General features: G+C 34.7%; 1 protein-coding gene across 2 annotated transcripts; it reads right to left on the reverse strand.

Moving 5' to 3' along the window:
- Positions 1–1,256: 1,256 nt before the first annotated feature.
- On the reverse strand, positions 1,257–13,307 carry LOC122055712 (phosphatidylinositol/phosphatidylcholine transfer protein SFH8-like). 2 transcript variants are annotated; one of them, XM_042617279.1, is made up of 15 exons: positions 13,036–13,307; positions 12,868–12,952; positions 10,805–11,099; positions 10,041–10,140; positions 8,096–8,362; positions 7,911–7,988; positions 7,723–7,824; positions 7,597–7,646; positions 7,408–7,507; positions 7,227–7,325; positions 7,024–7,140; positions 3,668–3,800; positions 2,050–2,453; positions 1,771–1,845; positions 1,257–1,683 (listed from the first exon to the last, which is right to left on the reverse strand). In XM_042617279.1, exons 2-15 carry the CDS (start codon positions 12,899–12,901, stop codon positions 1,663–1,665), a joined length of 1,875 nt encoding a protein of 624 aa, XP_042473213.1. In that variant the 5' UTR covers positions 12,902–12,952; positions 13,036–13,307; the 3' UTR covers positions 1,257–1,662. The 2 variants fall into 2 exon arrangements, with proteins under 2 accessions (XP_042473213.1, XP_042473212.1); XM_042617278.1 differs by having other exon boundaries at positions 12,868–12,963.
- Positions 13,308–14,404: the final 1,097 nt, after the last annotated feature.

Consider the following 14,404-nt stretch of genomic DNA (forward strand, 5'->3'; position numbering starts at 1 on the left):
AAGATCAAGAATAATATCAATTCTTTATTTAATATAAATAATTAAATTAATTTTTTTGATTAAGATCAAGAATAGTATCAATTTTATTTAATATAAATAATTAAATTAATTTTTTATAAGAAAAAAATCATCTTCTTTATACATTATATTACACATATAAAACTGTGCGATCACCAGTTGGAATTAATTATTTGTGCCTATTGTATTTTTTAATACAATCCTCAAATTTTGATAAGATGCTTGAGTTCTTGTATTGGTTCGGTTAATCTAAAGATAAAAGTAAATAATAACAGTCAATAGCAGAGTGACTTCTGCTGGACTTCGCTGGATGGAAATGGAACGTGCTAAAATACACACAAGATAATAAGATTTTCTACACTTGAACATGTTTGACTTCACCTCGATCAGTTTGCTAATACTTTCGATGGATCCAACTTCCTTATTGATCACTTTGGCTCCGTGCTCCACCCAACCTAACCTTTCGACACATCGATGATCAATCCATCTATCGATAAATCTTACTCAAGTCACCGTGAGAAACCTTGTCTACAACTCAGCTGATGTAAGATATCTTTGACTAAGCCCTGTTCTTCTCGCTAAAATCAACCTAACTCAAGCGAACTCAAGTCTACTCCAACCACAACTCAGCTAAACTCTTTCCACCTTGATTTACTCTAGTTGACCACCTAAATCCAGTATGAAAGTAGGTTCAGAGCATAATAATCTCACAAGAACTAAGCATAAAACAACCTGCATAGTTCCTTAAAACCTCAATAAAATAAAATATGAAGCACAATATTTTTGAGTTATTTACACAGTGACATTTTATCATTAGAAAAAAAATCATAGAATCTTATTGAAAAGAAACCGACAAAATTGTTTCTATGTTTAAGAACATAGAGATATTTTTGGTTATTTGGTTAAAGATAAATCTATACAAAAGAATGTGAATATGAGGGAAGCTCATCGTCTGCAATATATCGTCAGCAAAATTCAAACCTGATTAGGGTTTGAACTGAAATCCTTTCCTCTTTTTTTTCAATTAAACCAGGGTGGCTACGAATCAGCCATTTAACCGACTGAACCCATCCGATTCAATTTTAAAAACACCATTGTGTTAAATTGAGTTCCAACTTATATATTTATGTTTGTTGTCCTTAAAATTAACTATATCTATCTAAAACTAAGATATAAGGCAAGTATGTCATACATACATTAGGGCATATCTAATAACACATATAACCAATCTACCATAGTTAAGACTATCAAGACTTGTTATTATTGTATTTACCAAGTCAGCTATATCCATATCATTTAATTACTTGGAAAGAGATCATAAATTGATAGTAAATAGTAAGCAAAATTGAGAAACGAAGTAATTGCTTGTTCACTATCGATAAAATCCACTATCGATCTAATTCTGCCAAATGATGGATAAACTCCAATTTGCATCAACCACGAATTGGCAAGTGATGGAAAGTTTTAAGGTAAAGACTTCAGGTATTTTGCTTTTCACCTGCATCTGTGAATGTCTTTTCCCCCACAATTATTGCCAGTAGCCGTGCGCTTCCAGCAATTCACATCAAAATCTTGTGTTCATTAAGCTGCAGGAGCAAGAACAAGCTTGGCGTGCTTGAAGAGAGAACAGTACAGTGTCTTGCTTCAAAAGAAAAATTTCTTCTTCTGCAGAATGCACAAGAAAGTTAAATATTAGTTTTGTGAAGAGAGCAGGACTAAAGGAAGGAAAAAAAAAGAGAGATGTTAACATACCCGCAACTTTGCCTCCTCTTGACTGTCTATATACGCAAGAAGTTCATCCTGCCTCATGAGAGCTTCATGCAGTGCCTATGGTCATCATAAATAAATATTAAAGTTGTGAATGAGGTGAAGTGTATTAGTCAACATAGATAAAGGAATTATCATAGATATGCAAAAGGATGTAACATGAAAGTTAACAGATAGATTGTAAGTAATTTACAATGAATGGGAAATCAAAATCATAAAATTGTAGGAAGAAAATTCAAATAATGAGTAGTTGATTAAACAAACCTTTTTTGTGACAATAAGCTCAGCTTCAAGTGCATCCACACGACAGACAGCAGCATTGAGCAACTCATCTTTCTCTGAGGGCATTTCAAAAGGTTTTGCTTGAAGGGCATTTGCTTTTTCTTCCAGCTCTCCTAGTTTCCTTGTAAGGCAAGAAAGGAGGTCAGCCTCTACAGATGCAGGAACAGATGATAGAAGACGGAATTCCTCTTCAGGCATAGCAGGCATAGAGTCCACTAAAAGGAGAGGGTTGCGTCTATGCGTTTGAGAGATTTTATTCTGGAGCCTCTTTGACACATGGCTGGAGGCTGTACAAATCAGTGCAAAGAGATATGTGATAACGGTCATCACACGCAGAGTCATTTGAGCTTTGACTCCTTCGGTCGTGGACGTATAGATGGAGCCTCCTGCCATAAGAACAAAACAACATCAACCTTACATGACAAAAATCATAACAGAAAACTTCCAAAATTCAAAGAATCAAGACTAAATTAAAATTGTGATTCCTAGGTGCATTTTAATTAAGATGACAGAGAGCTGTTGATGAATAAAATGTTCATGAAGACCATCAAACTCAAATTGATAAGAGTTTTTTATGTTCATGTGGTATAAAAATAGAAATAGATATATATAATAAATAAGCTTTAACTAATAAGTTTGGATAGTCAATTTCAAGCACAAAGCTCATGAACAATCCATGAAAAGAATTGTTTAAGGATCTATATTGATCTTGTTTCTTTAATTTTTTTTATTCAAATATTTAAAGATTATAAACAAGTGTATAACTTGGGTACTATCTTTTAAGTTTTATTGGTTTGTTTATGTAACTAAATTATGAGAACATTCATTAGTTGAGCTCAGTAAAAGCTCAAGCAGGCTTGGTGCAAGCTTGATAAGCTTTTAATAATCATATGTTTTCTAAGCTCGTCTTGGTTTGTTACAACCCTATAGATGGGATAGTTTGTTTGGTACATAGATCTTAGAGATAACATGTCCAAAATCAAGCTTGCAAATTACATGTCCAAAATAACAGATGTGGAATCTAAAGATTCTTTGGTTCATAGATCTTGGTGATTCAGCAGCGTATTTATTTTGAAACAGTTTGTCAATCACCGGAATCATAAATTTTAATCAAATAATTGAATAATTTCAGTAGAAATAAGTAGGCTAGGCTTACTGGCGCATTGTTCCAACGAACAACACACTGCCTATTGATTCTGGATCCAAGATTTCACTACTACTATTTGTGTAACACCTCTGTGCATTTATGCATATTTTCGTCAAAAGAAGTTGATAGGCTAAACAATGCTGTTGTATGACATAACTAAATCATACTCTAATTGGATACTAGCAAAAACTAATAATTTCCTCAGTAGTTAAAGAATTACTGCTAATGCAAAGAAAGTATGAAGGAAAACCAAGCAAGATCTAAGATGATTCTGTTTTTAGGAAAGCAGGATGCCATATATCGCTATGAAAATATTTAAATTCCATTTTAATGACATTATTTTCCATTTTCCCATCATCTTCAAGCCACGTTAGTTATGTGGGATGGATATGCAGATTTTAATGAGTTAGTAATATAATTGGAAATTAACTTGTAGATATCAGGATTGTTAACCTTTAGGTGCATATACCAATCTGTTGGAAACTTGTTTCTTAAGTCCACCAACCACAGCCTTGTCTACCATTGGAACATGTTCATCATGCTCTTGAAAGGCAGAAGAGGAACTAGCTACCATCACCAATTTTGCCTGCATTGAGTAGAAAGAGAACAGATATTGATGATAATAACTTCTATCAACATCAATCAGATATTGTTATGAAGCGGCAAACATCAGACTGTTTGTACACAACTACAATGAAAAATGTATAAAGCCTCTTTTCCCACCCAGAACATTTTTGTCCATATTTTGAAAACTAAACAGAATCTTTTCAGCAATTGTCATCAGCAAGAGGAAGCAGCAACAAAGCAATTGCAGTTGTTGCTTGTTAACTTGGGTGGATAAATAGGAGGGAAAATGGGAGGGAGTTGGGGGGAAGTTCTCACAGGGAAAATAAAACAAAACAAAACAAATCAATGATATGTATTTCTGTAGTTGTTTCCCTTTCCCTTCTCCTCCCAGTCTTTCCCTTCTCCTCCCATCTTTCCCTTCTATTTATCCAGTAAACAAGCCATTAAACACAAGAGAAGAGAAAGACACAAAAACAACAATTCACAAGAAAATGAAAAAAAAAAAAAAAAAAATAGAAAGAAGTTATTCCTATACAAAGAAAACACTTGAGTCATGCAAGTCTACCACAGTGTGAGCAAAATAAAGATACAGAGCATTTGACAAGAGTTTACAACAATAACCAAGCCTTATTCCACAAGATGAGGTCGGCTATATGGATCTTTTTATGCCATTGAGCTCTATCTCCTACTGTATCATCATCTATACTTAAATAAATTTTATCTTATTTTATTATTGCTAACCAAGTATTTTCTGGTCTTCCTTTTTCTTGTTTGATATGTGTGCTTGTCATAGGTTTACATCGCCTAACTAGAGCATTTATTGATCCTCTAATACATGATCATACCATCTTAAACGTAGGGATGTAAATGAACCAAACGATTCGCGAGCTATTCGGAGCTCGATTCGGTTAAAAGCTCGTTCGAGTTCGTTCGTTTATCTTATCGAGCGGAGCTCGAGCTCGATTTCGAGCTCGACAGTTTTATCGAGCCGAGCTCGAGTTTAAGGATATTCGGCTGGTGAGCTCGCGAACATGTTCGTTTATAGGCTCGCGAGCCAAAAAAAAATGAGCCAAAAAAACGAGCTCTAAAACAAGCAAAAAAAACGAGCTCTAAAACAAGCAAAAAAAAACGAGCTCTAAAACGAGCCTTAAAATGAGCTTTAAAATGAGCCAAAAAAAATAGCTCTAAAACGAGCCAAAAACGAGCCCGAGCTCGCTTAACGAGTTAAGCTCGTTAACTTTGATAATTGAGCTAATAACGATCTGAGCTCGAACTGTTCGCGAGCTTGATAATTCTAAAATGAGCCAAGCTCGAGCCTTGTGATAAAAGCTCGATTCGAGCTCGAACCGAGCTCAAGCCTAATACTGTTCGGCTCGGTTCGGCTCGTTTACATCCTTACTTAAATGTATCTCTCGGAGTTTTTCCTCAATAAATGTAACTCCGACTTTCTCTCTAATGCTCTCATTTTTTATTTTGTCCATTCGCGTATGCCCACATATTCACCTTAACACCCTCATCTCTGCAACTCTCATCTTCTGTTTATGTGCTCGAGTCATAGCCCAACATTCAACTCCATATAACATAGCAAGTTAACTGAATTTTCCTTTAAGTTTTAGAGGTACTTTACGATCACATAAAACACTTGATGCTCTTCTCCATTTCAACAATCTTGCTTGTATTCTATACAAGACATCTCTTTCAATTCCTCTCATCTTCTGTTTATGTGCTCGAGTCATAGCCCAACATTCAACTCCATATAACATAGCAAGTTAACTGAATTTTCCTTTAAGTTTTAGAGGTACTTTACGATCACATAAAACACTTGATGCTCTTCTCCATTTCAACAATCTTGCTTGTATTCTATACAAGACATCTCTTTCAATTCCCCCATTGTTTTGCAAAAATGATCCTAAATATTTAAAGCTCTCAGTTCCGGGCAACTCGTCATCTCCTATCTTAACAATTGTCTCATTACGTCTAATATTGCTAAACTTAAATTTCATATATTGTATTTATTCTACTAAGCCTAAAATCTTTCCCTTTTAGTATTTTTCACCAATATTCTAGTTTAGCATTTACTCCTTCACATGCTTTATCCACTAAAACAATATCATCTGCAAACAACATTTACCACGGTACTGTGTCTTGAATGTGTGTAGTGAGTTAATCCATAATTAGTGTAAAAAGATAGGGACTTAGAGTTGATCCTTGATATAACCCTATCTTTATTGGAAATACTTCAGTTACTTCGCCTAAAGTTTTTACTATGATCGTTACAACATCGTACATATCCTTAATTAGTTCAATATATGTTATGCTAATACCTCTCTTTTCTAAAATTCTATCATAAGTATTTTCTAAGTTAATCTTGCTTTTTTCTCCTGATATTTTTTAATTAGTTGTCTAAGAAGATGTATAGCTTCTATTGTCGACCTTCTAGACATGAACCCAAATTGATTTTCGATCACTGTGGTCTTCTTTTTTTTTCTATTATTTTTTCTCAAAGTTTCATGGTATGACTCATTAGTTTAATAACCCTATAGTTTGCATAATTTTATACATCTCCCTTATTTTTATAAAAGAGAATTAGAGTACTTACCTTTATTGATCAGACATTTTTTTCGTTGTCAAATATTATGTTAAATAATTTTATAAGGAATTTAATACCTTGTTTCCCTAGGCACCTCCGTATCTCTATTGGAATATCATCTAGTCCAACGACATTTCCATTGTGCATCTCATTTAAAACTTGTTCTATTTCTGAAGTTTAAATTTTACGATAAAAATTTAAATTTCTATACTCATTTTGACCTACTTAAATTACCTAAGTTAAGTCGGTCACTAAACATTCATTAAAAAGTCGATGAAAATACCTCTTCCACCGCTCTTTTATTTCTCCATCGTTTACTAGTACCCTATTACATTCATTTTTAATACATTTTATTTGGATAAGATCTCTTCCTTTTCTCACTTTAGCTATTCTATAAGTGTCTTTTTCCCCTTCTTTTGTATATAATTTTTGATATAATCATTTAAAAGTTTCATTCTTTGCTTTATTCACTACTTTCTTAACCTTTTTCTTGGCTATTGTATATTTTTTTAAGTTTTCCACGTACTTACAAATATATAATTTTTATAAGTTGTTTGTTTTTCCTTCACTTTCTCTTGTATTTTCTCATTCCACCATCAAGATTCCTAATTTATTGGTGCATAGTTTAAAACAATAAAAAAATATAAATTACCTCTTCATGTACTGGGGTCAAGCGAGGATTTGGAAAATAAGCCCTTGTCACTTTAGGAGAAGTGAGGTCTTCAGCATCCGAACCAGATTCAGCAGTAGATGTATCACTGCCCTTTATCTATTTCAGTGAAAAGACAAAAAAAAAAAGTTCATCATCTTATAGATTGGAATTTAATGGGACTAAAATGAAATGAGAAAGCTCACTTTTGGATAGGATGGCCTAGCATAAGCAATGATCTTTCCTTCACCATTGGAAACAGCCACAATTTGCCTACCATATTGTGCTTCACCATTGAGGACCATCTGCATATAAACAAAAACCAATGGACAAACGATAGACTAAAAAATGAAAGACAAGGTCGGCAAATGACAATTGGATAGAAACCTTCAGTATATTAGGATCCTTCCAAGGACCTTTTTCAGATTTTAGACAACCACCTTGCTCTGGACAGGTGCAAGAACCCCCTAAGAACTCAGGCAGCTCACTGGAAATGATACAATCAAAAGACAATGTGAAAACATCAGCCTCCTTAATGATGAAATATTCTGTAAAAATAATAGGTAAAGCACACACTTTGGTTCAATTATCTCCAACAGCTTATTCTGATATTTTGTTCCAAGAACCTAGTAGAAATTTGAAAACAATCTTAATATGAAAATTCTCATGTCTAAGTCACATCAGTGTGGGAAAGAAACTTACATGAATTTTTGAAGTAGTCTTTGGATCCAGAAATGATTTTATAGTGTTCCATAGCAGCCTAAATCCTGGGCCAGCATTGACAATAAACATACGGTGCAAGGTCTACAGACATTATTTCATCAATAGACAGGCCAATATTCATACACAAATCCAGAAGTCACTAGCCGAAAGAAGATGCTTCAGTATACCTCGGGGTAGTTGTCACTGTCAATCTTCTGTAACCTCTGAATTAGTTCTCTAGCAGTTTTGCTGAAATTCTTCAAACCCTAGAGATGATGTAATCATAGCAAGAATTGAAGATATGAATTAGTCAAATGGGCATTCTATGCAAAGAAAATCAATAATTTAAACTAGATCTGGAATGATACCATACCACCCCATAAACATCAAGAATAGTTGTACTTGAATCAATGTGCCTTTTTATAGCAAGTGAACAAGCTGGAAATTTAATTAAAAAGCTCTTTTCAAACTCCTTCACGTGGTACCTAACGTATCGCTCCATTGTGGTCACTTGCATAAGTTTGTTAGGATCAACTTTCCCCAGCCTTTCAATGTAAACCGGTCTTCCTTCCTTGTCCACACCATGATAGCCATGAGGATAATACTTCAGAACTTCACTTAATTCGGAGTACTCAAAATCCTGATGGAAAGCAACATGTGGATAGATATAGAAATTTTTTAGAAGAAAAATCAATTAGAAGAAAATATGAGCTTCTGATGTTCAGAATAAGAGAAAAAAAATGAGATTCTTTTTTGCAAATAGGGTTTCTAATTGTGTTGCAACACTAAGTAGTTCTAGATTTAGGTCCTTGTTATGAGAATATAAATATATATAATAGTTTTCAAAGCCACCCTTTTAAGGCTAGAGAATTCCAAAAGAAGTATACCCTAGGGAGAGTACACCACCAGTGGCTTCCCAGCATCGTGATCTTCGTCTCCCCTCAGTCTTCATTCTCTCCTTCTTCCCATGTCTACATGAGCTATGTGAGTCCTAATCACTTGTGACCTCCTCTCAAATGAAGCCCAACTGTTGTGCAAATTGCATGATAGCTAGGCATAAGAGTTTCCGCATCAATCTGCTTTAATTGATCCATTATGAATTTTGGATGCATTGCACTTGCCTATTCATGAGAAACCAAATATGCACTCAAAAATATCTCACAAGTAGCTTTCAGAAAATCAACAAGGCGATGATCACCACATGACCTCTAATCACATAGAAACCTTCAAGTGCACGAGTCTTCTCATTCATGTGATAGTAGCACAACCCCTCACACATTCCATTCGTGATCTAATATTCATTTGCAATTGCTGCCTATGTTGCTCCTTACACATGGTTGCAGCAACACACGTCCTTCCTTCCTTATGTGCCACGAGTAGAAAAGGGAATAGTGATCATAGGCCACGATTCTTTGCTTCCCACATGGTAGAGCGGTGAAGCTTTCAACCTACTCCCAATTCAACCAACGCAAGACAAAGCGTCACCACATCACATGGACTTTGACTCCAGTATCCACTTCCACCATCTTGCTTGAGTAGCATAACCACAACCTAGTTCCTGCTCTTCCTACAAGAGAATGAGCTTCACCTTCTTCCCAATTAAGTACAAGAGACCATAGAGAGCGGCAAATCTCTCTTTAAAGTTTTGAAAGCCAAATCAAAACCTGGCAGATCTAATCGCTTGCCTGAGCTCACTACAATGCCTTCCAATGGATGCTAGCAACACTGGTACCCCTCCACCTGTATCAACAACCACACTTCACACCGACTTGAGAACTGTCAATACCAGTCCATGCTTGAAATTTCATAGCCTACAACAATCTCACCTCACTGGACATTACCATACCAACATCTCTATTAGCATCAGCTTGCTATTCAATAGCCTAGATATGCTCACACCTCATGTAGATGCGATACCCACCACTAATGGTCTTTGCTCACACCACGAACGTCTATGTACTCATCAAATATTTCAAAAGTTTTAGACTATGAGGTTCAAGGGACCATTAGATGTCTTCATTGACTAATTAAGTTTTGTTTGTTTCACCTGAATGCAAATATTATGTTTTCTTTCATTATTGTCGTGTTCAATCAATGGTTTTGCTTATGAAAGTTTCTCTAGTTTGAATAACAAGTTGAACATAAATTATATAAATTATCCAATTTAAGTGAGAGACTCTTAGAGAAGATTAATAGGGTATTGATCCCACATAAATAGTTCTAGATTGAGTTTTATTATGATTCTAAAGATGACAACAATTTTTTTAAAAAAAAATCATCAAAATCACATGTTTAACTAAAATTTGAAATAATCCTACCTCTATAACAGTGTCAACACCAAATTCTTTTCTCCACTGAAGCATTTCGGCCCACATGTGCTTTGCCTTCTCAACATCAAATTTCCTTGCTTTAAGAAACCTTAAATGGTAAGCATGAAAATAAAGACCTATAAATCAACTAGTTCACAAGGAATGAGACACTCTGAAGTAGATATTCGAAGAAACCAAAGAAGAAAATTTAGTTTTTGAAACAATGAAACATCTTGCCAGCCGCCTATCAATACTAAAAGTAACTAGTTCAAAAGGAATAAGGCACTCAAGCAGCAGATATTTGGAAAAGCTACATCAGAAATAATCTTTAGATCAATAAAAACATCTTGCCAAACCATGAACAATAGGTATCAGAAATATTGAAATATAACTCAATACAGAGTGGCTAGAGATGAATTACATCACGGATAACAAGAAAATAACAACCTTTAAAATTAAAAATCAAGCATGATTATGAGCCTTACCTTAGCTCAGCACAAAAAATCTAAGTTATAAGAATAAAAAGGAGAAGCAAATGAAATGTTAAGATTTCATGAAAATATAATAGTTAAGCTCATGGAATCACTTCAAAATGAAAGTGAAAAAAAAGTAACAGAAGAATTTTAGAAATTTAGTTAATACAATAAATGTATGGGTCTAGCTAATCCAGCCTAGTTGCTTGCCATAAAAGGAATTTCAAAAGAAGTATGAATATTGGAAAAATAAGTTTACAGAAAGACAAGGTCAAAAATATTGATAACATCTAAATTTACCTCAACATCATATGATAGTCATCATGCCTCACAGGCAATAGTTCATCTGAAATCAAAGATTGACGGAAAACATCAACAGCCTCAAGTTCTTCAATATTTCTTATATCCTCAATAGAAACAAGTCTGTTGGCATTCTTCCTCCTATTCTTTTTCTTCAAAGAATGCTTGAACCTACTTGATGCATCCAAAGCCTTTTTCTTCAATGAACCAATTTTTGTCCTCCTTTCATCTTCAGAATTTTCAATATCTGATTTGCGTTCTCTTCGTTCATCATGAGTTGAGAAACCCTCAAAACCTATGAAAAATTAAGTTAGTTATATGTGATTCATGAAGGAAAAAATTACAAAAATCAATAAGCACAACACAATATAACAATTTGCTTTGCCGCATTGAAGAAAACTTCATTTTACTGAAAAGGAGTAAATTCAGTTTGATAGATATAAAGGCTTGGTGACCCAAAATTGAAAGAATATAACATCTAGCAAGTTCTATGATTCTGAAAAATTATAAAGAAAATTGAGAAACACTATGTAGTATCTTGTAACCAATAAATTGGATTGCAGTAAGAATGATAGAATTATCAAAGGGAGTGGTAAAACAAATCCAAAAACATGGGTAAATCCCCCAATGTAATTGTGCAAAAAAATTACTGTTACAATCCAGTGTGAATAAAACAAGGTGGTGCATCACATTGTCAGCTATTGGCTCTTAATGCTTAAGCAAAAATTACTGGCAGGAAACTAATTTAGGCAAGTACAATGTAAAATGATAAGAAAACTAAAATAAATTGTCCTCGAGAACTTCTTCAACTAGCTAAGATTATCAAACTGCAATGCAACTTGATGAAGAAACTATACAACAGATTTTATAAGCATGGGCCACTGTTAGATAATACTTAAGCTCAAGTTAATGCTACCAGACATGTCTAAGCCATATAACCCTCTGCTCTAGACTAGTCACAGGACTATTACATAGGAAGTGGCACAAATTGAGTCAACACACCAAAGCTAAACATCCACATTATAGCTGAAATTTCATTTCATAGCCCAAAATTGTTCCTAATTCACAGACTGAGGAGCCACTGAAATCTCCTTAGCCTTGCAAGTTCATAAATGATCTTTTGTGGTATACTGTTATGACCAAATCTGACAAGAAACTTTAATCATTATCTAGGCTAAAATGCTTGATAAAATACACAAAGGCTGATCAGTCTTACAGACCCCCAAGGCATCATCTCAATTTCAAATAGAAAATATGTTAAAAGTAAAAATCCGCATTATTGAACAACAATTCTATCAATGACTCCTCAGGTGCTCCTTAGGCGAAAAGAAAGCTGAGAGGAGATTCTAGTCTTGTGTGATTGTTGTGTGTCCCTTGGGATAAAAGAAAATGGCATAAGACTGTGGAAGGTACAATGCACAGTATTGACGAAAAAAAAGTGTTGACAATTAGAAATCAATATAAAATGTCAATGTAGCAGAAAAATAAATGCTAAAATTGATGTTTTGGGCTTAATAGAAATGCTAAAAAATAAAGGTAATAGGTATACATATATTGGAGAGCATTAGGTGTATATCTAATAATTGACCAATGAAAGAATATCAGTTAAGATGGTAAGGACAGATTCAAAGAAAACCCTTAAATCATGATTAGACATGTTGAATCAACTATATTTTATCAGCAATTCATTCCTCACTATAACCTTGTAGATAAGCAAGAATCCACACAATTGCAAAATGCCGAGATTACAGCAGAAGAAAAGAATATTCTTGGAAAACATCAAATCAATCAATCACAGTCATTATGAGGTGAACGATCATAGCGCCGCCACATTCAGCGCGAGATCACAAATTTGGCTTCTAGGATCACATTGATCAATGATGAGTTTAATAAATTTTAAATTGAACGAGCAAGCCCAATAACTGTGCCTAAACCACCCCAGAAAATCTAGCAGATCAGTCTCCAGCAGATCATACTGATCTAAGGTCAAATAAAGAAAAAATAGATCCGCATTTTCTAACCATCCATGCAATCTGACAGACAAGGAGAAGAGAGCAACTCACAAGGCCTAGCGAAACGATCTAGCGGCCCCGACATATTTATAGGAGAATAACGATGATTGTTAACTGTTCAATGGACCGATTGCTCCTGCAAAGAAACTGCATTCCATTTAGTAACCTAACGAAAACCCTAAAACGTCCGGATCTCGCGGAAGACCAAGCTTGAACTACCTGCAAAATGATCGGGATGGCACGTGGAGACGGATCCGGGGCGACGCCGCCGCGGCGGACGACCTGTTCATGCGCGAGATCAATCGACAGATCGATCGGAGAGCAGAAGGAGGCGGCAGCGATCGGGAGTCGAAGTGGAGGAGCGCTGGCGACGGAAAAAGGGAATGAAGCGGAGAGTAAAGCGACGGGAGCCGAAAAAGAATCGCCGAATCCTCGGCGGAGAAAACGGAAGGCAATTTGGATTAAGAACCGGATGGACAACAGGCTGGACAGCTTGCTGGAAGCTGTCCCAGTGGGTAAATTTCACCCTGCCTGTACAGGCACTGCATGTACAGGTAGGATCGAATTAACCGTCCCAGTGGGACTGATAGGACGCCACGTGGTGCGGGGCCCAGAATTCCTCGGAGAATTGGCCCCAAAGCGGGCAGAGTCACCCGAATTCTATTTCGCCCTTCACTTTGTTTTCCTTTCCTTTTCGAAAGCCCCTGGGAGTTCCAAAATTACCAAACTCTCTTCACATTTCGCAGGTTTGTTTTTTATCGAAGAGAGTAAATGACGTTAAAAAATATTAATGAGAAAAAGGTATTAAGATAATGTGATTTGTTTAAAATTCGGAGGCTCTTTTGATAATTTTGAAATTTTAAATAAGAAGCTAAATTTTGGGGTGAATTGAAATTTTCCTTTTAAGTCGTAGTGGGCACTTTTGGTTTGGGAAGTCTCTCTCTGCATGACAATATTTAATTCAACATTAAATATTATCTTTAAGTGAAAAGTGTCTCCCAATCGTGGCGCTATCCATGCATGAATTGCTTTCTTAAAATATAAAGAACATTCATTTCACGAAATCTATATTTAATCCTTTCTATTGGTAGAAAAAAAAGGCAAAAAAATAAAGTTTATAGCAAATTAGCCATCCTCAAATTAACATCCTTTTTCATTTTTCATTTTTAATTAAAAAGGAATCTCACCTCTTCCGATAAAATAATACGACTATTATTATTATTATTATTATTATTATTATTATTATTATAATAAATGAGTTAAACTACTGTCCCCAGTCAATATGACGATTGAAACATAAAATATTATATGAGATCTTAATATTAAAATTTGATACATAAATATATATTTTTTATATTTTGATCATACGTACTAATGATTAGTCATTGGTTATTTATTTTTTCTATATTGGTCTAGGATAAATTGGCGAAGACCCTGATGATAAGTGAATCATATTTTTTTTATCACATAAATGAGTCAAAGTGCTACAGAACTATTTGATCTTTATTTTTTTAAAAAGAAATCAAATTTATTTGATTAAATTAACGAAGAGTTCGAGCATGATTTCAAATTTGAAAATATTATCGAG

This window comes from Zingiber officinale, chromosome 3B (assembly GCF_018446385.1).
Source record: "Zingiber officinale cultivar Zhangliang chromosome 3B, Zo_v1.1, whole genome shotgun sequence".
Taxonomy (NCBI): domain Eukaryota; kingdom Viridiplantae; phylum Streptophyta; class Magnoliopsida; order Zingiberales; family Zingiberaceae; genus Zingiber; species Zingiber officinale.

Coding starts and splice junctions, on each gene's coding strand:
- LOC122055712 (XM_042617279.1), bottom strand. CDS start 12,901: ATGTCGGGGCCGCTAGATCGTTTCGCTAGGCCTT. Junction 3,801..7,023: donor TGACCCCAGTACATGAAGAG/GTAATTTATATT, acceptor TACTCAATGCAG/GCAAAATTGGTGATGGTAGC. Junction 1,684..1,770: donor AAGAGGAGGCAAAGTTGCGG/GTATGTTAACAT, acceptor TGCATTCTGCAG/AAGAAGAAATTTTTCTTTTG.